The 22,767-nt window shown below is 40.8% G+C and overlaps 2 protein-coding genes across 5 annotated transcripts in view; one reads left to right on the top strand and one right to left on the bottom strand.

Annotated features, from left to right (window-relative positions):
• The window catches only part of si:dkey-106n21.1 (solute carrier family 23 member 2), a 34,204-nt gene extending 13,379 nt beyond the window's left edge, over window positions 1-20,825 (top strand). The window contains exons 5-13 of the mRNA XM_044036923.1: window positions 1,286-1,469; window positions 2,156-2,337; window positions 5,134-5,251; window positions 8,518-8,674; window positions 10,738-10,991; window positions 13,091-13,255; window positions 15,634-15,742; window positions 19,693-19,788; window positions 19,870-20,825. Coding sequence (XP_043892858.1) covers window positions 1,286-1,469; window positions 2,156-2,337; window positions 5,134-5,251; window positions 8,518-8,674; window positions 10,738-10,991; window positions 13,091-13,255; window positions 15,634-15,742; window positions 19,693-19,788; window positions 19,870-20,048 — 1,444 coding nt within the window. The 3' untranslated portion in view covers window positions 20,049-20,825. The remainder of the gene's footprint in view (window positions 1-1,285; window positions 1,470-2,155; window positions 2,338-5,133; window positions 5,252-8,517; window positions 8,675-10,737; window positions 10,992-13,090; window positions 13,256-15,633; window positions 15,743-19,692; window positions 19,789-19,869) is intronic.
• The window catches only part of LOC122776381 (receptor-type tyrosine-protein phosphatase zeta-like), a 940,026-nt gene that overhangs the window by 719,000 nt on the left and 198,259 nt on the right, over window positions 1-22,767 (bottom strand). The window lies entirely within an intron of this gene.

Here is a 22,767-nt window from a genome sequence, read left to right as displayed (position 1 = left end):
GCCATGCATCCCCGCCTCAGCTGCTTCTCAGTGAAAGGGGTCACAGCTGACTGTGTGTCAGCATCTCATACAACCTCATTTAAAAAAACAACAATATCCCTTACTTCTAATCCACTGCGCTGTATTTACAACTGTTCAAAGTCACAGCTGAACTCCTGGAGACCCATGTGGACATTCACATAGAGTAGAGGACTATGGGTCAGTCTGAAGCCAGACCACTAAAAGTGAAAATTAGATTTACCCTTTAGCATAAGTGGAAACAGCACTTGAGTCCAAGACTAATTTCGGTTCTAAAATGGTTTTACTACTATGTCTTATGTCTTGATTCTCCTTCTATAATGAAGTTTTGAAATCCCATTAGAAAAATCATGCTATAACCACCTCTATGCTGTGCTTCAGTGCAGCTGCCTCCCACACATATAACAGCAACAATACCGCGCTCCACACCTACTTCCCTGCCCCTACGCACCACTGTATCACTATGCCTGAGCAAATAGCTATAGGGCTTTTGTTTGAGTTTTCCTCCTACGCAGTTTGGCAAAAGCTTAAAGGAACAAAAATGGGATCCCTGCAAATACTTTGACACTGCATAATAACTAAGTCAATAACTGCCTTTGTCGAGCCTTTCAGAGCTGTGGGATGAGGTGCTTTGTAAGACAAGATAATAGGAGGATAAAAACTCAAAAGGAATAGAGCCATAGAAAACACCACAAACACCTACAAAGAAAAGAAAGTGATTCCCACATGCACGAGCCACATTATTTAATGCAGGGTCATGGTAGTCCCAAGTTGAATTTAAGTTGAAACAGGGTCTGAGGTATTGTCTGACCTTTGTGTCTAACATATCAATAGGGTGGGGTGGGGCACAATTATATCAAGTAATCAAGCAACAAGAAATAAGTTTATCTAATTTAAATATGAACAAAAATAACGTGTATTTTCACTTTCACAATCCTGAACCCTACGATGAGGAACTCCATTGGCAGCAGTGGCTGTTGTTACTGTGGCATAAGAGCTCGATCATAACAATTGGCTCGAGGCCTTAACTTCCAAGTGTGTTCACGCTCGTTGAACTAATCGACAGTGCTCATAGTTGCTTAGTACTAAAGTGCAGTAGTTGTGGGGCAGTGAGAGAATTTGGTGTCTGAACTGAGAGAGGTACTCATTAAAACGCTCATCTGTTCCTTCAGGAATTGCTGATGATCTTCTTAGTCCACAGAGACTGAATACAGTTTGGCCCACTGTCTGAATTCTGACTGAATGTTGACTCCTTTTTAACCTGTAGGTTACCGATCCTCCAGGGAGGGACCTTCAGCTTCATCACTCCGACCCTGGCCATTCTAGCTCTGCCCAAGTGGCAATGTCCAGACCCAAAGGCGCCGGTGATGCTGTCTGTGCATTTACAAAATGCCACCAGATCACAGCTTATGGAGAACTCTGACGAAGTCTGGATGTCCCGATTGCGAGAGGTACGTTACGTATTCAGAGAGAGAGGGAGAGAGAGAGTGATTCTTACCCTTAGCGGGACTCATTTATAACTAACAAATTATAAAACGGAAGTTTGAGGTCAAACGTGAAATTGCAAGTGGAAAAGAAACAGACCTCATTGCACTAATGAGTCACAAGCCTTAATACAATGGCACAATAATACAATGGATTTTTGAACCAAGAGTATCCCCATGATGGGATCAGCAGATAATATATGAATCACTCTGACTCAGCATGAAATCTAAGTTTCGCGCTTCAGTGATCATGTTCCCTCAGATATCTCCTCCTCGTCAGGAGGGTGTTACACAGGATTATCTTTCACTGTTGCAATACTTACTGTGTTTCAGTCTCAGATGTCGGGTTTAGAGGTCTTGTCCTCCAGTACATTTGCCACAAATATGCAGTGCAGGACCGTGCATATGTTTTACTGCTTTGCCATGCACTGTCAAATACTAATCAGTTTGACAAGACAAGACATCTGTGAGGTTTTTCCCCCTTTTCAACCTCAGCAGTCACTCGGTCTAAATAAGGATGCCATAATGAATGGCATGGCAAATACATGTACTATACTGTGTGATTCAATTCAGCTTTTACTCCATCCTCTCAAACTGTAAGCCTCCAGGAACATCACTCACCTGATGGACTTCTTTTACTTTGCCATCTCCAGATCCAGGGGGCCATACTGATGTCGTCGCTGATCCAGCTCGTCCTTGGCTTTTCCGGGCTTGTGGGCTTAGTGCTAAAATACATCGGACCTCTGGCTATCGCTCCCACCATCAACCTGATTGGCCTGTCACTGTTTATCGAAGCTGGAAAGAAGTCTGGAGGTCACTGGGGTATAGCTGCTCTGTGAGTAGAAGATGTCTTTACTGTGATGTATCTCCTCCACTCTCACATGTACACAACAAGTGATTAAACAAAAAAAGACAAGATTTAAGTAAGGGTAGAGATGTAATTTACCATATATGAGGTCACTAGGGAGAGAGTTCCAAAGTGTTGGGGCTCTTGTAGCAATGGCTCGTTCCCCGTCTTGTTAAAAAAATCTGAATTTGGGTTAACAAGAAGGGCTCCATCAGCTGATCTCAGTATGTGTTATATTATATTTTAAACGTTGGTTGTAGGTTGTGGTCTCAACAAAACCCAAACAAAAAAATGCTGTGATTCATAAAACTGGACAGACAAACAGCAACATCATCAATCGGATCAGGGCTTTGTAACAGACACGAAACCCCTGTGGGACTTTCTGACCCGAAGCAAGTCATTTGTTCAGGGTTCGGTTAATTAGTCGCCCTCCCCATCTGTGTGATGCAGTGCTCGTCATGACTCTGTTCCAAAGAAATCAATAATCAATTAATAGCATGTGCAGTTCCCGGGTCAAACGTTCTCTGCTCAATCAGCAATAAACCTGCAATAACATGTATCTCTTTTTTCAGGTATAGCTTCATTGGCATCAACGATGGGTTCATACATATTTCATATTCCTAGGAAAACATTTGGCACATAATATCTAAATTCATTTAATGTGTATAATTTGTATCTATATACAGTCTTCCCACCCAAGAAAATTGTTGTCTGCCATCAGTTTTTACTGAATGTTCCTTTTGTTTCATTATCACGGCAGAGCTGTCCACGGTCTAAATTCACCCGATCTCCACAGCTGCTGTTACTGTAACTCAGCGCACTCCATCATCTCTCCTTTCTTTCATTTACCTTTGCCCCAGCGCAGGTCAATGAAATGTGTCATCATTTCCCCACCGCCAGTCTCCAGATAATGCAGACTAAAGTCATTACACAGAGTGATTCTAGTGGGTTTTAAAAGGTTCAGCCCATCCACCTCTTGGTGGTAATCAGTCACATCCGTATTAGCCCCGGTGCTCCCACCCCTCAACCCCGAGCTATCCGGCAGCTTACTGGAGAAAAGGCACAGATCTTATCATCTTAATCCGACCCTCGTAGCCCACTGCAAATAATAAAGACCCTGCCAGTCTTCAAGTGGTCAAACAAATCGTCTCAGTGGCAGCTTTCACTTATGTAAAGAAATAAACTACTCAGTTTGAAGTAGGCTTAGAAATGCTGCCACCCACTGGTGGTGGTGAGATTGCAGAGTGACACAGACACAGCACAGAATTAATGCTCACAAAGACTTGCCACTGTGTAAAGTTATGAGATGGTATAAAAACACTGGCCCCATGTCACATTTTATATACAGCATTGAATTTATGGATTCATACCTTTATATCTCAGTGTATTATGTTACCGTACACTATGTCAAAGTATAAATAACATAGGACTCTTTTTGTTGAAAACACCTGGGACAGAGGTTCTTGGAATTCCAGACTCTCACAGCAAAGAAAGTCACAAAGGGACGGCAAACCCATGGATTGAGTGATATCACATTGTCATGTCCTGTCCCTCCACCCTGTCATCACGAATGTTTCTGCCCTCATTCGTCATACATCATCGATTCAATATTCCGTGGAATTAGATCTTTTATTTTTATCCGTCCGTCACGTCATAATGGCCAAAGCAGATGTTTAGAATGATTTTGTGGTCATAAGTTTAATCGGTAAAATTGGTCCAGCAACGCTGCTAAGTGTTTGAATTGGATTTGAATGACTTGCTCATTGTGTTTCATGCACAGTGCACAGTCTTCTCATGCAACGTGAAGCATGAAATCCCATTCTTCCAGTGGCTGGAAGCTGTGAGGGCACGTGTCCACACATTGTTTTTCTCTGGAAGATGTGCAGGGCGTCCCATCCCACTGCACTTTTTTATTTTTTTTATTTTTTTATGCTTACAAAAAGAACAGAGCACGGGTGTTGATAGTTTGACAACAAAACAAAAGCACAAGAAGTACTCACTCAACTTTCACATTTGGATAGATCTGTGTGCTTTGTTTGTGATCGTTTCTGAAGGACAGGTAGAGTTCTGGATAAACAGACACTGTCAAAAGAAGCTTTTCCACTTTCTTGGTTTGTCAGGTTGGCTACAGTGGACCCTGACCTTCAAGTACAAGTGCTTTAACTACTACTTGAAGATGCCGCCTGAAAAGAATTTGAGACATTCTGTGCAATGCTGTTTTCTATAGGCATCCTAATACAACTTATACAAGGTCTATACACTCATTAAGAAACAACCTGCAGATACAAAAGCTTTATCCCACTGTCAGAAAGTCTTCTCTGACTGGGAACAAGTTTGAAAACCATTTGAATTTCCCCCACTAAAGTCCATAGAGAAAATCACCATTTTTAAACTTGCAGGGACCTGAAAGCAACTGATCTCCTGCTGCCTTAAGTTTGAGTCACTAATGTAAATTTGAATAAAGACACTTAAACAGTTCAGTCACAAAACAACACATTTGAAGTCACTGATGGATGCAGCAGTGGATCAATAAGTCCTGTGTGCCATGGTGTAAAATATGTGATTTTCTCTATGGACTTTGGTGAGGGAAAGAAATCAGGAAAGTCATGCTGTGTCACTTACTTCAAGGTGTCAATATAGTATGTATGTGTATGCAGGCACATAGCCCTCAGGATTAATAAAAAAAATGGCTGTATGCCATGCTTAAGCACATTTAAAGTGCCCAGGACTAAATCTTTAGAACTGTGAATGACACATGTTGCTCTGTCTTCTCATCTCCCACAGGACTGTGTGCCTGATCCTCCTCTTCTCCCAGTATCTCAGCAAAGTCAACGTTCCAATGATTGCGTACAAGGACAAGAAGTGGAAGGTTTTCCAGTATCCACTCTTCAAGCTCTTCTCTGTAAGTTTTAGGCCCATAAAACCTGTTTATAACCTCCTGTAAAACTATAAAGCTGAATGAAAAAGACATTAAAAAATGAATCCAAGTCAAAAAAGTACTTAAAACAGTCGTGAAACAAAATGAGAATAAAACCAGAAAAAGACTTTTGAAAAAAGACAAATTCAATTCAGATCAGATGTATTACTGACAGTATGTTTATTTCCATCTCATGTTTTCTACCTCAACATAGATTTTTGCAAAGGAAGTGTTTGTATATCTGTTCTTGAAGCCGCAGGAGATGTTGCTTCCATCTTTCTCTACACCGTACTATAAAAATACATTGTTCAACCACAATTGATCCACAGGCTCAGCAGGGACTGAACAACTTGAAAAGAAAAAAAGAAAGAAAAGAAAATGTGCTGTATCCTCGTGTTTGGGAGGCCTGGAAGAGGAAATAATACTCAATTTGATGTTAGGGATAAACGGTGTTTTACAGACCTTTTACAGCAGGCCTTTTGACATGAAACAGCCAGTAAAAATATATTATTAATCACATCCCTTAAGGCTCTTTCGCAAAATAGAACATACTCTTCCTTGAGGTGACAAGTAACATCTGTGTAAAGCTAGTGTTTTATGTCAAAATGGTTGTTGGGATAAGTCTATATACTTATCAACACATGATATAGGTGATTGTTAGGTACATGCCCTACCCCCGACTCAGAATGTACCTTACTTCACAGACACAAAGTGAGCACTGACACAAGGAATAACAGATTGTATCCACTTCACAAAAGGCTCATTTACGGAAATATGTACCTGCTTAAGTCTCTTGTGGCACAAAAGTATGTGAGGGTGGCGCAGGACATTTGTGAGGACAGTGGTGAGGTGTGCAGTTGGAGTGATGGATGGGTTCAAAGTGAAGGTGGGATTACGTCAAGGATCAGCTGACAGGTGAGGTCAGGCAGGAGTCTTCTTTGCAGGTGACACCGTAAGATCGTGAGAGTTAAGGGAAAGGTACAAGACAGCCTGGAGAGGTGGAGGTATTCACTTTGTGAGAAGAGGTATGGAAGTTAGAGGGAGTGCTTGTTGTGTGGATGAGTTCGAATACCTGGGGTCAACCATCCAAAGTAATGGACAGTGCACAAGACAGGAGGAAAGGAGAATGCAGGCAGGGTGGAGCGGGTGGAGACGAGTGTCAGGGGTGATGTGTAACAGAAGGACCAGGATGGAAAGGATTAGTAATGAAGACTTTTGAGGGACAGCTCAGGTTGAACGGTTTAGAAATAAGGTAAGAGAGGCAAAGGTCTGGTCACGTGCAGAGGAGGGATAGTCATTATATTGAACAAAGGAGGAGCTGGGGCAGGCGGAAAAGAGGAAGACGGTGTTGTGAAGGAGGACATGAGGGCAGTGGTGTAACAGATGGACACTGATGGAGGCAGATTATCTGCTGTGGCAACCTCTAAAGGGAGAAGTCGAAGTTCTGGCACATGATTGACCAGTGTTTCATTGGACTCCTGGACTCTAGTGTTTAAAACCCTTCATTTTGGATTTCCCTATATGACACAAACTTGCTAAACAAGGCAGCATTAGAGCAGCAGCTCCTGCATCCCCCTGAGCTTAAAATGCAAATGTTCTCTATGGACTTTGGTGTGGTTGATTGACTGGTTTAAGTCCCCTGTCAGAAAAGGCTGTCCAACATAGAGAATACCTGAAAACCGGTTCTCAAGATATATATTTTGTGTAAGTGGCTAAAATTCTTTTGTCCTTGTGTCCCCAGTAGCAGTCAAATTATCAATGATAGCGAGTGACCATGTCTCAAACTGGCTTCCAGCGAGGTGGTGTGCAGATTAAATGTCAATCTTAGTAATGTCTGGGCAATGGCTATAGGATCGCGGGAGCACGGCCCAACCCCCGACCTAAAGTGTGTCCTTCTTACCGACTTACTTTGAAAAAGAAACTGAGAACGCCAGCTTTGTATCTAATCCCTTAACCACAGGAGACTTATGATTAGAGATTATAACGTTCAGGTAGAGTTTGTCTGACGTGATGGCTCAACACAGAGAGTGTTTTTTTAACCTCTGTTTAACTGCAGATGGGTTTAAGTTAAGTCCACACACACACACACACTCTCACTCTTTTTAACATCCTCCCTGCTTCACAGTCATGCTGGCACATGCTCGATCAGTGTGAGTGTGAGAGTACAACCACAACCCTTGCTCCTCTGTCAAGATCCAAACAAGCACACTGGATATTTTTCATGGATCGATGATCAATGCAGATTACATTTCTCCCATCAATAAGCAGGGCACATGCTTCATTCCTCTTTAACAGCAGCCAAAATAAATAAGGTTGGCGGTTTTGAATGAATCTGTTAATCCCGTGATTAAAGCAATGGCTCAAAAAAAAAAAAACATTTATACGAATGAAATGCCGGCTCCATTGATAAAAGTATGACAACATGTCAGAAACCTCAAACTGAAGGCAGAGGGCATCATCAACAGCTCTGTGTCAGTTTGGCTTCAGGGTTCAGTCTTCAAAAAAAATGCTTTATGAATGAAACACATTTTAGCAGAATGACTCACCTCTTGTCAAAACTTAAGGAGAGACAACAGAATAGTTATTAAAAGAAAACTATACTCAACTTTCCACGAGATTACGTGTAAATATGGTTTGTGCAAATGTTGCACAATGTTACACAGAGCATGTTGCATGGAGATGCCTGACTGAGAGTCAAGTGAATCGCAAATTAAAATAGACTAGACAAATAGGCATTACGTGTTAATAACGTATAATCATGACATTATTATAATAAGTGACGCAGTAAAGGAATTCATTTACAGACGCCAGTGCTCCTCACAATAATGTAAAATGCTGTCGGTGTTCGCTTAGTGACATTGTCTCTCAGTCTCGAGGCTCTGACAGTACATTTTTGAGACCCACTTCCAGTATCTTATTGTGCTTTAATTAAGTCAGGAGCCAGAACTCCACAGATAACCAACAGCTATGGTGAACTTTGCTCAGTAACAGCGCTATTTTGTGTGTTTGCAGGTCTCCACAGTAGTCTATGATCGTCTCACTCATACATGCACCATACTTCTCAGCATGTAGATGCTTTTTTGTGTTGACTTGCTTGTGTGCTGTGCATTTTACCGGTATTACAAACAGGCGTTGTTAAGCTGTGTGTTTTCTGTCACGACATGTGGGCCACAGTGAACGACGACCAGACATTCAGGCTGAGGTTCGCTGTTGTAACTGTGTGGTTGTCTCTATGTGATCACATGTTCCAGGCTTTGTTTGGGATGTGTGGAGGATGGCTGGTCTGCTTCCTGCTCACCGTCTTTGACGTCTTGCCTTCCAAGTCCACCGAGTACGGCTACTCGGCCAGGACTGACATCAGCCTGGATGCTGTGACAAATTCTCCGTGGATCAACGTGCCTTACCCAGGTAAGTGCAGCAAATATCATCCTCCTCTGGATTCATAGTTTGTTAAACCTATATCAACCACAAACTTTGAGATATGATTCAGGAAAGAGAATGTGTGTACTATATGAAAATTCTACAGCTTTTGGACGAGTATGCTCAACCGACTACAGAGACCACGTTTTCAATTTAGCGTTTTCATCATTAGAAGGGAAATATGTGGAGTTCAGAGATGCTCGTTTTGATGGTCTGTTTGATGTCAATTTTGGAGTTGTGAATAGTCAAGTCAGTTTTGTGGCTTTTTGATTATTTGCACATGGCGCTTACTGTTTACAGATGGCACATTCATTCGGATCCTGCAAACTGCATTTGTCTAGTCCACACTGATAACAGGAACCAACAGCAGAAACACCACAATCTTTAATTAAAGAGAATATGCGCAGAACCTTTTTGACAGACTGCGTATTACTCAATGATTGGGGACTGACAAAAACTACAGCGACTACCAAACTAGAGAAAGCACTCAGTGAGTACATCCACAGTAAATGTCATCAAAATCTATCATTTGCTTTTTTCAACAGACAGACAAACGTACACTCCTCACAGTGAATGTTCGAGCTTTGTTCTCGAGCAACTATTGCACAAGGCATTTGAAAAGTATTTATTTATTGACTGATTTATATACCGTATTTTATTCTGAGTTATTGAATGACGTATGTCATCATGAGTGCGGCTCTCTCTTTTTTGGAGCTGTAAGACAGAAAATAACTACATGTACAAACAGGTACAAATAAAGTGACTAAACTCTAGCTTGACTTGCCTTGAAAGATTGCAGATACAATCACAACCACCTTGGCAAAGGTAACTAAACATAATACTGGCACCATTACTTCCAAACAGGATTAGCATTTTTTTGTTTTTTGTTTTTTCCCCCCTGGCTGCTTTGACTGGAGGACATGAAGCAATGTTGGGCAATCTGTGACTGCCAGACTGCAAGATTGAGTGTTGGTTAACTATTAGAGACATCGGTGTGTGAAGCTATATAATGTAATAAAAATAATAATAATAATGATAATACTTTAAATGCTTGTAGTAGTAGGAGCATCATCAGTCAGCATCATTACCCAAGATGATGTTGAATGATGACATGTGATGACAAGAATGTGGCTGAATTGAAAGACTGAACTTCAGGGGATTTTGTTCCTTCATTGACGAGGACAGTTAAGAATGTTAGTCTCTCTCTCTCTCGCTCCTACAAAACAGTTAGTGGCAATAATTTGATTGAGTGATCCAAGTCAATGAGTGTAGTCAAAAGCATAATGAACATTTTGTAATTTTAACCAATAAATTTCACAACATAAACACCAGCGTGCGTAGGTGTGTATGGCCGTGGGAAACAGGAAGTAAAGAAAGGAAAGGAAGTGACGCGAGAGAGAGAGAGAGTTGGTGAGTGAGTGAGTGCAAGACTGAATGGCGGGAACTTCAAAGAGTGTGTTTCAAAGCACAGTGTGTTCTATGCATGAAACAAAGGACCACGTGCAACGTGAGTTGGCGGCAGCTTAAATCACACAGACTGACGCAGGTAAAAACAAGCCAGTCCGCCAAATTTTAACGTTTACACCGCCGTCTTCTCAACACATGATCGGGGCAGACACACACAGACTCTGCAGCGTGTGTTCGGTGCGTCTTTCTTACATTGTCCACAAAAATGTATGACCCAGATAGGCTAAGTGGTTGCATCTGGAAAACTTCTGGGCCAAGTTTCCATTATGTTTCCATATTTTTAGTTTGTACATAGGGTCAAATAGAAGTGTGTCAAGAATGGGTAAAAAGGGTAAGTTGTATGTGCTAAGAAATCCAACAATCCATCAACTAGGAAGATTGTATAAATATTAAGGGATAAACTGTCATTAGTCTGTGAATGTATGAGGGAGTTAAGTTAAGTTGTGGTTGGACAGGTGAGGTTTCACTTACATTAAAACAAATATGTACTGTCTTCTCTCTCGTTACAAAAAAGAACATTCATACAGAGCTTTTTTGAAGTTGTATTACGTGGAACCTTACAAATGCCAACTCTGTGCCCACAGGTCAGTGGGGCATGCCCACACTGAGTGTTTCTTCGGTGCTGGGCATGATGGCAGGCGTCTTGGCATCGACCATGGAATCAATTGGTGACTACTATGCTTGTGCTCGTTTGTCCGGCGCCCCTCCACCACCGACTCATGCCATTAACAGGGGAATAGCTGTGGAGGGCATCGGCTGCATCATCGCCGCACTGTGGGGAACTGGAAACGGTACCACCTCCTATAGCCAGAACATTGCTGCACTCGGCATTACCAAGGTATGTTTTTTGACTCTTCATGGCTGCACTAATTAATTTGATAGTGTTTATTTCCTTCCCATGCCCACCTGACCAACAGATGTCCAATACTTCCTCTCCTTGAAAAAATACATTTTACATTCATTTAGTTATTTTAGTTTTCTGCAGACCCTGAAAGTCAAAAGCCAACATCCATCCATCCATCCATCTTCTACTGCTTGATCCTCCACATGAGGGTTGCAGGGGGCACTGGGGCCAATCCCCTGTGTTCCATTGTGGGGCCCCAATTAACTTATGCCCATTAATTTAATTTATTTATGGATTTATATGGTCTATATGTAGTATTATATTTCTGTTTTTCCAATCAGGAAAACAGACTTTGTAGTTGTCATGTCGGCTAGCTTGTATGGGACTGAAAGTCTTCTTTCAGGTCCAAGGTACGTGTATTATTTATTGGTTTATGTAACATTACTGGTAAGTCTTTCTTTCGCCAAGGGCTGTCTTTTGATCTGTGAAGGTCTTCTACCAGAGAGGCTTTAGAAAATGAAGTGTAAAGAGTAGAAAACAAAGCAGGTTGTGGTGGATGAATGTGGCTCAACTATATTGGCTGACCTTAGTTTGTCAGCGTTTTAAAATTTGACTGATAATATAATTGGGTTGCATTACAAACATGAGGATAATCTTTACAGAAAATCTTTTGCTCTAATCTCAAATATAAACACACAAGGTTTGGGAACGAGAACAGCGCCTCACTCACTTTGTTTTGTCTTGGGTTGTCTGTTCACAGATCTGTTTGGTTTGGTTTATCATATTTTTATTCATGTGCCTCTTCATGCCTCAGTCTTGACACTTTAAAGGTCAGAGCAAACTCAGGGTTAACTTCACCTCAGCAACTCCCACTGAAAGAATTCCCAAGGCACATTTTACTGCTGGTGCTTCAACATGGGAAGTGAAATGGATTTTTATGACCTGAACCTTAAGGGGCCTAGAACTAGTGTGAGGTATATTCAGCCTCAAATTCTTCCCACATTCATTTATACAAACATACAAAATGAGTAAATGAGTGTAATCAATTAATTATTTCTGTGACAAGATAAAAAAATAACCTAAATTAAATTAGTTGAAATAATATTTACAGGACAGTGCCTACTTTGTGTTTTAATGAGCTAACAAAAGTCACATGTGAGGTTCCTCAAAGGTCCATTCTTGGGCCTCTTGTTTTTGTCATCTGTCCTTCTCTGTCATCTGTCCAATGCAATTCAATCTTACTTGTATATATCAATAACTTTATTATAGAGAAACCTTTATGGAACACAATGAGCAAGCACTTGGCAACAGTCGGGAGAAACAAAAAACTCTAATAACTATAATATTATAACATCACATACCATAACTATGCAGATAATGCAGTCTAATACACTCTCAGTGCATGGCTACACTTATCTTTAAACCAATCATAATTTGATAATACCTGGAAGACTATGTGCATTTTTCAAAAGTGGTCTATGGGTGAATCTACATGAATGTGTATATTAATGTAGTCATTACAAAATGCTCTATTATATATATTTTTTTCAAAGCTAGTGGCCAGAGCAAAGCCACTCAAGTTTGCTGTTCATAAATAGAGCAGAGAGTCCTTATATCCATCCTTACATCCAATAATTTATAATCTTTCAGCATACTGTGTCAGTGAGAGTGGACTGGATCCCAAACTGAATTCTATAGACTGTTCTCACCAAGCCAAGGTGATAATGCTCTTACCTTGTGTATATGCATTTCTATTTTATTAGGCTGTTTCACAAGAATGGCATTTCAAAATGATATAGCGCTGTGCCAAGGTGTGTCAGTGCAACATCGTCAAACTTGTATTAAATAACGGCCTGTCAGACCGCCTCACATCAAAGCCTATGCTGCTGTACAAAAATCTATGCACTCTGCAGCCTGATTCTGAGAACTGTATTTTGTCTTTACTGTCACGTTTGATTCATCGTAATCATCACTCTCCGAATTCATTTTATCCCATGTGCCATTTTGGTAAGAAAAATAAAGCTGGCTTCTAAAAATGATCAAACTAATGAATTATGTCACTCTGCTGTTTTGTTTTGTTGTGTTTTCGACAGGTTGGCAGCCGACTGGTCCTCCAGACAACTGGCATTCTCATGATCTTCCTGGGAATCTTTGGGAAGTTTGGCGCAGTTTTTATTACCATCCCCGACCCAGTCATTGGAGGCATGTTCCTTGTTATGTTTGGAATGATTGCAGCAGTGGGGATTTCAAATCTTCAGGTAGAATCATTTTTATATTTCATCATTTGTATTATGCAACATCATGTCTTTTTTTGTTGTTCTTTTTTTAGTGGACACATCTGAAGCACATTATAGAAACTTACTCACCCAAGACCCCGTGACGCAAAACATGCTCTGCTAAAAAGGTTCTCAAAGGGAAAGGTTTTTTTTGTTTTGTTGTATAAGATACTGACATAATGAAAAAAAGATTGTAGCCACTAAGCAAAAGGCTCACCTAATAAAATCTATGCGTGCCTACGTCTACAATATCTTACGAAACTGTTCTTGCCAGTCGACACCCTGTAAACAAGAATTTGTGCTGCTCTTTAAACCATTCAATGCGCCAAAGTCCATAAAGAAATTCAGCATTTTTTTTTTTTTAATGAAACACAGGAACTGTCAAATTGCCTCCATCATCAGTTGAAATGTGTTATTTTGTGACTTGAGTGGTCCAACAAAAGATTCAAGAATCAAGAAGTGTCCCTGGTTTACAAACTCCCATTTCCAGTGGCTAAAATGATTTTTTCCTTGTGTCACCCCTGACACATGCTTGGCAAAGCATGTGTCAGCTATTAAATACCATACCATAGTTCCAGTTACTGTCCCTCAGGAGGCTGACTCTTTGAGGCTTACTTGGATGTCTCCCAAGGGTGAGGATACACGGATTCTAGTTGGGAAAAAAGTATAGGAAAAAAAAAAACTGACTGGTGTCAGCTCTAATTCAGTGTTTTGACACAATATATTTATGTATGATTAAAGCAGGAAGTGTGTTACGCAAAATTACCCAATAAAACCATAGATACCAGATGGGAAAAAACCCCCTCTATCACAGCTTTGAGTGATGGAAGGTGATTTATTGACTACAGTATTACCCTCATATATGTTGTCACAATAGATCTTGGGAAATGATATTCAGTTTATCAGAAATTAGACAGGATTTTGATTGTTGTGATTTAGTTTTGGCTTCAAAACTAAGTAAGAATGTACTGGTAGGGGAGTTTGTGAACTGTTTTTTAATGAGCATGTCAAACCAAATAAACAAAATCCACACAGCGGGTACTTTGACATCAAGGTACTTCCAAGATAAATATACTGGCAACAGCGACTCGAAGCCAAAGTTTCACCCAGTGTTTTTGTCTTGTAACAGGTTTCTTTCAACTGTGCCTGTATAAAAAAAAATGCTTTTTATCCATTTTCTAATAACTATTGTGTTTGTGCTGAATAACTTCAGCTCCACCGAGTCTAAGTCACTGGTGTCAAAACTTGAAGAAAGGAGGTTTTTACATAGTGCAGTAACTGTCACTTCAGGCGGGAAATGTTAGTATCAGTTGCGACATGCAGAACAAAGTGGGCCTCCCTGGGTGCATGGATGCCTATGAATCTTTGAAGTGGTGTTGTGTACATTATGTACAGGCAGCGTCTTACGCACAGGTGCACTCTATTGTGAGAAGCACTTAAGGGCAGGTTTGAACAACGTAAAATAAGATAAGGCAATTAAGGCTATCTGAAGTATATATTTGTTGGTTTCAGGTGGGCTTGGTGAAACTGAGGTTTGAGGTCTGTTTGAAATAATGAATTCAGACTTACCTAAGAAAGGTTGAGCCACAGAGGATGCACGAGCAACTTACTTTTCATCTCAATAGAGGATTATATTGTTTATTTCACAATAAAAGCCATGATTCCTGGCATATAGTTGAGTACAGGTAGGTTATTTTATGAGTTTACTATTTACAGCAGAGGGAAACACTATATAACACAGTGGCAGCCTCACAGCAGACAACAACACCTGCGTTCTGTGGGGTAAAATGAGTGATTTTGAAAATGGTGCATGAGAGCTAGATGTTAGATGTAGAGAAGAACAGACAGCTTTCGTCCTAACCATGTTTTTAACATAGCATATACTTGAGCCTCTTGTTAAGTCGTCAAATCTGTTTTTCCTGTTCGTCCCCCAGTTGCAAGCATGTTTTCACTGAGCTTGCACCTTCCCACCCCCGACTGCTTTTCAGCACAGGGCTTGCACAGAGCACAGGGAGCTGTGCGGACTATACGTACAGTATGTCTCACAAACCGACTTAATAACCCCCCCCCCCTCAGTTTCACAGGACTTCTCCAGCTGAATCAACAAATGGTCAAAACATATTCATTGACTTAGTTGTCCTCATTCTGCCCTGTGTTATCCTATCATGACCAAATGCATGCGAATTCTCCACCAAAATAATTCCCAGGTCCTTTTGGAGTGCAAGATTATTTATAATCACATTTCAGTCAATTTCAAATCACGGACCAACAAAATAATGGTTTGCAACTGAGAGTCAGTTAACCAATTTAGATGAATTATATAACAACTCTCCCCTCCCTGTTCCCTTTTTTTTCTCCAGTATGTGGACCTGAATTCATCACGTAACCTTCTCATCCTTGGCTTCTCTACCTTCAGTGGACTCGTCTTACCTACCTGGTTTCACTCCAATCCAGGTGTCATTGATACAGGTGATTTTTACACAGACAAACGTGCATACAACGTGTGTGTGTGTGTGTGTGTGTGTGTGGGTCCGTGCTTTTCACTGTGTACATTGTGATTCAATCTTTTCTGGGCCTTCCGTTGGTAACCAGTAAACTCTCTCCTTCATATAAATGCATGTAAGATCTTGCCATTGACCATTTTGATTTAAGATGCTGGTGCTCTACTGTAGCATCTGGTGGCAGTTGCATGTTCTTAATACAGTATGGCTTTCGAACTATCAATACAACCCTCGAAAATTTGATTTCAAAATCATACACATGTGGCTTTTTAATCCGCCGGAATACACAGACTGGGAAAGAATCAACGTTCGGTGATGCAGATCCGCTGTTAATGATCAGGAGTGATTGAATTAGTGGGGACAACGGAATGGAGACTCGTGGCAACATCGGATATGTCCTCGTACCAAAATAAACAGTTTGCCTTGCTAATTAATTCTGCGTGAGAAGGACACAGAGGACATTCTCTGAGAATCTCCGTTGAGACGATTATGTGGAGGGATGGGACATTTCAGGTGGGCTTGAATCGCAGGTTCGGGCTTTTGAAGGTACAGACACATAATCACATTTGGACAGCATACCCAAGGTCTTATCCCTAACCTTAACCATGACCAATCAATGCCTAACCCTAACCTTAATGTGACCACAATCCAAATGCTAGCGCTAAACTGAAACAGTTCCTCCGAAGGTTGCCATATTAGATCCAGGTTTTGGTCTCTATTAGGACTACTGGTCTGGACAAGGTCAGTGTTTATGCCAGACAAGGTTGTACAATCGAGTGGACGCTTGTCATCTTTGTTATTGATAAAACAAAGATATAATCCACGACAGTGCTGGAAAAGAGATGCGGACATCCAGATTGTTAATCCTTTTTTCAGAGGAACACCATGGCCCTCTGACAGTGACAGGCAGGTTGTGCTCCCACTGCTCCATTTAAAGATTACACTTGAAAAGATTGCAGTGCTTTTGCCAGCCTAAGCTCCTCAGGTCAATGTGTTCCCAAATCCCACAGGTCCATATGGCAAACATTTGGTTACCTTAAGTCTTTAGCCTAGATTTGAAAGTGGTAAGGAGAGCATTTTTAATTGTCTTACCTGAGCCTGAGTCCTAATAATGATTTTGATGGTGTTTGCTGAATAGAAATGTGAGTTATTTCTTAGTCATGTGGCCAGACCTACAGGTCACATGGGTTCAATAAGCTGTTCGGTCTTTAGAGAATACTCAGTGAGGCTCTTACAGACTCACTTCTTTTCACAGACACACAAGACAGTGTAAAGTTAATTCAATCTGCCCCCATTGGTTCTCAAACTGGGGGTCTGGGGTACATTGCCAGGAGTCCTTTTAATGGAATAATTCATTGTCAAATAAATCCAACGGAAATACATGAATTTCTTATTTTTTATATTTACTACTTTTTATTTTATAACAGCTTCCATTCTGACTTCCATTCATTTCTGTAAAATCTGTAATGTGGTATAACTATTGGTGAAAAACAAGGTGAAAGAAATTCAAGTGAGGAAACAGGGGTGCCCAGTTGACAGCGGTCAAAGTTCAAGCATGACCACCCACGTTTAATCCTGTAGGCTGGACTGTGTTCCTCTGAACTAAGTGGCTGCGGTTAAAAAGCTACTGGATTATGTGTTTTTCACCTCATTAGTGTCTCTCCTGCCTGAGTTGGTCAAAGGAGGAAAAAATGTAAATGACACTAAACAATTCTGGAAAGGATCCCTTTTACGTGACAATAATATAAACACACACGTATAAACTCTAATAATAGAACCGATAATGCTAATCCAGCTATAAAACTTGAGCGGATTAAGTTAGACCAAGTGAACTTTGACAGAGAAAGTCGGACCAATCAGAGAAATCAATCCCAGGCTATCAGCTAATGATTCCCTGCTTTTGATGACACACTGATTGTCTTGGCCACTTCCTATGAAGCCCCATCAAAAGAGCAATCCAAAAGATTAAACATCTCATCTCTGCAGACATTAGACCTTGATCCCAGGAGTCATGTGATGCAAGTGTGTCTTAGGAAAGTGCTAATCCAAAGTTCAACACTGGCATCAGGGCTTGTCTGGTTCTCTTGGGTCTAGGCTGCTTACCTCCCAATCCTCTTGGCTGGAACCCAAGTCAGTGGCTGTAATCTGCCTGGCTGAGATAAAACACTGTTGCCCACGAGTCTCTCCACAGTTTATAGCGTCTCATAGCGACACCAAAGAGGAAGCCTGTCAGTGCGCTTTGTAAATAAACTGCTGCTCATCCAGACGTCTTTAGATGTACAGATTGTGAGACTTAAACTCAACACAGCAGGTGCCTTGAACTTTTGACTTCTACCTATCTTGGCAGAAAGTGTGCGTGTGTGTGTGTGTGTGTATATGTGCATTAATGCATGTCTGCATGTGTCCGGTTGAGTTTTGGGATGACGTGTTCAGGGACAAACTACGTCAGCGCTGTTTGCTATTCTTGATTCAATTTTATTCAACTTCATTAGGCTGTTTATTACCGAGAGGGCATTATGAAAGCAGGGCACACAAGCATTCACAGAATATTCAATGTGTGTGCATTCAAGGGCCAACTCTGACTGTGGAGACTGAAGTGCCACAGTGGTCCAGTGATTACAGAGGCAGCTCCTCAGACACTAAGCAATTCTCATAAGTCCAAATATCTGGACTCTCCTTTGAAGCCTGTGGCTTAATGTTTTCCATTATCCGAACTGGTGAACACTGCCAGGCCTGACATTTGACCTTTAGGGGAGATCAATCAAAACTACCTTTTTGGCTCATGTTAAATGTTACCCTTATCTACCCTTTTTCACTTTGATAAGTAAAGCGACATATACCACACTGAGCTGCAAGTCCTTGATGTGATGGAAGCAAAAGGTCAGACTCGGTACGATTGGGGTTGCGACACTCAGCCGGTCTGAGTGTTCCCCTCCTCGCCTGAGGGGGCACTGCAACAAGAATTACTGAAGGAGAAGACAAGACAAACCATGAACAAAGAAAACTGGATCCTATCGGTCTTGTTTTCTTTGTTTGTTTTATGCAGAATATACGACACATTTCTCCTGGCTATCGTTCTACGCACGCGCATGTTTTGGTTGTGTTGTACCCACAATGCCCTGCGTTGCAGTCCGCGTCCTGCGTTTGTTTCACAGTTCGGTTGTGCATTCACACCTCCCCAAACAAACCACATTTTCCAAGCAAACGAACTAAATGTCAGGTACATGCTGTATTCTCCCTGCCTGCTGAGGATGGTAAAATCTCCACCAGACAAATGGAGCAGTGAGATTTGTACTGGTGCTCCTGATGGCCAGCTCAACTGTGACAGATGGCCTAATGTATTTGGGTAAAAGAAAGTGAGAGGAGAGAGAAAGTGACAGAAAGAGAGAGTGTTGGTGGGACAGCAGTGCTGCAATTAAGTAATTGCAAAGATGGAAAAACTGCTGTTCGTGTCTGGTTTGTATTTTCTTTCCTTACAAATCTATTTTCTGCAAACTCTCCAGAGTGCAAAGAAATATCTGAGACATAAGACATAAGAAATTCTTGTGTCTACATGACATTTTCATGTTGAGGACTTGTTAGACATGTTTTAAATACATGGCTCAGGGATGCAGACAGAAACATTTTGTTATCTGGCCAAGAAATCCAGAAAGCATGTGTGAGACCCATCCAACAGACAGATCGGAGCCGGGCTGGGTATGAATTAGCTGTTATTCTATCCTACTTCTTGGGCCCGGTTGCTGTTAGTTTTAATTTGAGGGAGACTGTATTTCTTTTCCGTTTTAATTGGCTAAACTAAAACCTGATCTCTGATCTCCATGTGGAGGAGGCAAGAGCAAAGAAAAGAGGACACTTTGTCACATGGTAAATGAAAGGTAACACATGACGTTGATTCGATTTGTTTCATTTAATTTGTAGGAATAAAAGAACTGGACCAAGTGATCGTGGTGCTCTTCACAACACACATGTTCATTGGAGGATTCTTCGGGTTCGTTCTGGACAACACCATTCCAGGTCGGTGTCATGCACAATGCAACTATTAGACGAGCTATTAATCACTTATCAGTCTAATTAAATTGGTTTGTCTTTTTTCAGGTACTGACAAAGAGAGGGGCATCAACAGTTGGCAGGAAAAGGTGCAAGATGATGGCAAAATGGCTTGTGACCTGTCTTGCTATGATATCCCTTTCTGTAACGGGATTTTTAAAAGGTTCAGATGTTTCCAGTACCTGCCATTCCTCCCTTCTTACAAGTCCACCCAGCAGTCTAAGTAACCAGATGCAAACTTAGACTGAAGAATTGATGCTGGCCCTTTGGCTCTTTTAAGCCAAACTGTAGTTACCTAGTTACGATTAAAACAACATTTTATATTCAGGTATACAAAAATGTCAGTGTGGGGCCATTGCATGTTTTTTAAATTTAGTTATCAGATTTCCCAAATGGCAAAATGAAAGTGTAAATCTTTTTAAATTGTTTAAAACCCTGAAAATAACACAGCAATTTATTGTTTGCCTTCTTCGTGAATACCTGGGCAATTCAGGCTGAGCTGATGTCTGACCCTCTTTATTACTGTACTGTAAGATGTATTTAATGGCTAAACTAGCAAAGAGCAGTATGATACACCGAGAAAGGTCCAGTGCATAAAATTTTGTAAACTGAATACGATATCTCGACTATCTGCATTGATGTATTATCCTCACCGAAGAATAATACCTTTAAATTACATGGGGAGCAGGTCCTCTTCCATGGAGTCTGCCATGTTGTACCTCCATATTTGTACAGTAGCCCACAATGGACATATCAGACTCTGGCTTTAAGGGGGAGCTGTTGCATGTTTTTGTACAGTGGTCTCTCGTACACATTTGGATAGGGAGTCTGTAGCTAAAGGAAATCATTTGATTGCACTTCCTACACACTGATCCTTTGATAACAGGCTAAAATAAAGTTAATTTGACAGTAAATGCATGCAGATTTGGCGATTAGGCACAATTGGACACTGGGTGTGAGAGTGGACAGTTGTCTCTATGTGGCCCTGTGATGTCCAGGGTGTACCCCACCTTTAACCCTAGCAGCTGGGATTGGCACCAGCACCCTCCGTAACCCTCATGTGGAGGATAAAGTGGTAGAAGATGAGTGAGAGTGAGTGAGTGAGTGAGTGAACTTGTGGTTCCATTCCATACTATTAGGGTCCACATACTTAGAGTGTTCTATTTCAATATCATTTCCTACACAGAACCCAAACCCAACAGTGTATTTGTGCAAACCACAGTCCAATGCAGTTAATTCATTTGAAAATAAAAGTTACAAATACACCAATAAGTGGAAAGCTATAATGTGCTATACACCAACCTATGTCCTGTCTTTTGATGCATGAATCGTTTTAATGAAGGCGCCATGCTGTTACTTTTTCAGACTCTTGTGAGGCTCACAATGTCTGTGAGACAAAGTTTAACCTGTGGTATATTACTTCTCAGCTTGAAATACTTTGTCTAATGCACTTAAGCCAAGATGAGAAATGAGAAAAACACATTTCTGTCCAAACGTGTACGAGTAAACACAATATCGGTTGGTATAGTTATGGAATGATTTGTGTCCTGTGACCACTGCACCGTGCCCAAACCCCCACACACAAACATGTGTTTTTCTTATTGTATTCATTTTTGCACCAATATTCAGTGGCACAGAACCCGAGTGAGAAATGTATTTAAGTGTCATGAAGTTAAGCCACTGTTGAGGTGTTACAAACGTGTTGAAACTAACAAGATGTTTTTTTTCCCCCAGTTGTCTCATTACTACCTCAGCAGCAACACTGGCTATGTAAAAAAAAAAAGTTTTTAAAAATGACTTATTATTTTATTAACACAACTGCTTTGTACCTTTCATTTCATTTCAATAATGTGTCATTTTAATCTTTTTTTTTACTATAAATTTAAATCAGTCCTACAGAGTGATGCTTAACAGTTGTTGTTAAGTCATTTTGAACTTAATAAAGACTTTCTCACTCATTTGTACATGGGTTGTTAATATATACTATACTGTATACACTTTTTTTTATCTTATCTGTTGACTTGATACGAACCAATACGAATGCAATGAGAGCAATGAAGTGTAAGTGTGATATGTTTATTTAATCTATATGAAAAGGGACTGCAAAAGGTCCACAGGGTGGAAGTGGACTTGCTGCTGCTACTCCAGTGTTTCCTAGTCCTACTACATGGGGGGACCAGCTCTACCAGGTAATGTACATGGCGCTTATGCTCATGCTTACATTTTTAATGTATGAGTTAATGCGATTATATTGTGCTTCCATCCAGAATTCATTGTACAAATATTCAAAATTTGAATCAACGTATAGGTGGATAGAGCTCAAGTAATTAAGGTCTGTCACATACGAGGTTATATCCCGATGGTCAGTGAATTGGGGTGAGATTTAAAGAGGTAGCTACAAATGTTCTATTGTTTTTTGGGGTTCTTTAAAGAAGCATTGGATAGTTATCATAGATTTTGTGTGAAAACATGTCAAGTATGCTCATGTCTCGATGTACCTATATGCTTATGTGACACAGTGTGGAAATTTCATTATAAGCATCCTCCTCTTAGCCCGTTGAACTATTCACATAACTGCGGAGCAGGAGGTTAATTGGGTTAACGCAAATGCTAAGACTAGACTTCTAGGGGTTAAGGGTTATAGTAAGGTTAAGGAACTGCAGAGGAAACGATTCCACCCAGGTGTAGCAATAAACAGGTGTGTAACTGTCTAGGTTTGGATGTGAATTAACTCCTGGGGCTGAGGAGGAGCCTAGGTTTGCGGAGGCCCACCCTGACATGAGGAAGGTGTTTGGGGTTAGTGAGTTTAAAGGAGCATGTGCTTATTGGAGTCTCCATATAAAATCATGCTTGCATTATTTGGTCTTGCTCTTCATTTCTTCAATCCTTCCTCCTTCCTTCTCCTTCTTTCTATAGTATGATATATCTGGTTGTGCGTTAGCCTTT

This window comes from Solea senegalensis, linkage group LG10 (genome assembly GCF_019176455.1).
Source record: "Solea senegalensis isolate Sse05_10M linkage group LG10, IFAPA_SoseM_1, whole genome shotgun sequence".
Lineage (NCBI taxonomy): Eukaryota > Metazoa > Chordata > Actinopteri > Pleuronectiformes > Soleidae > Solea > Solea senegalensis.
This window is presented reverse-complemented; position numbering and strand designations above follow the sequence as displayed.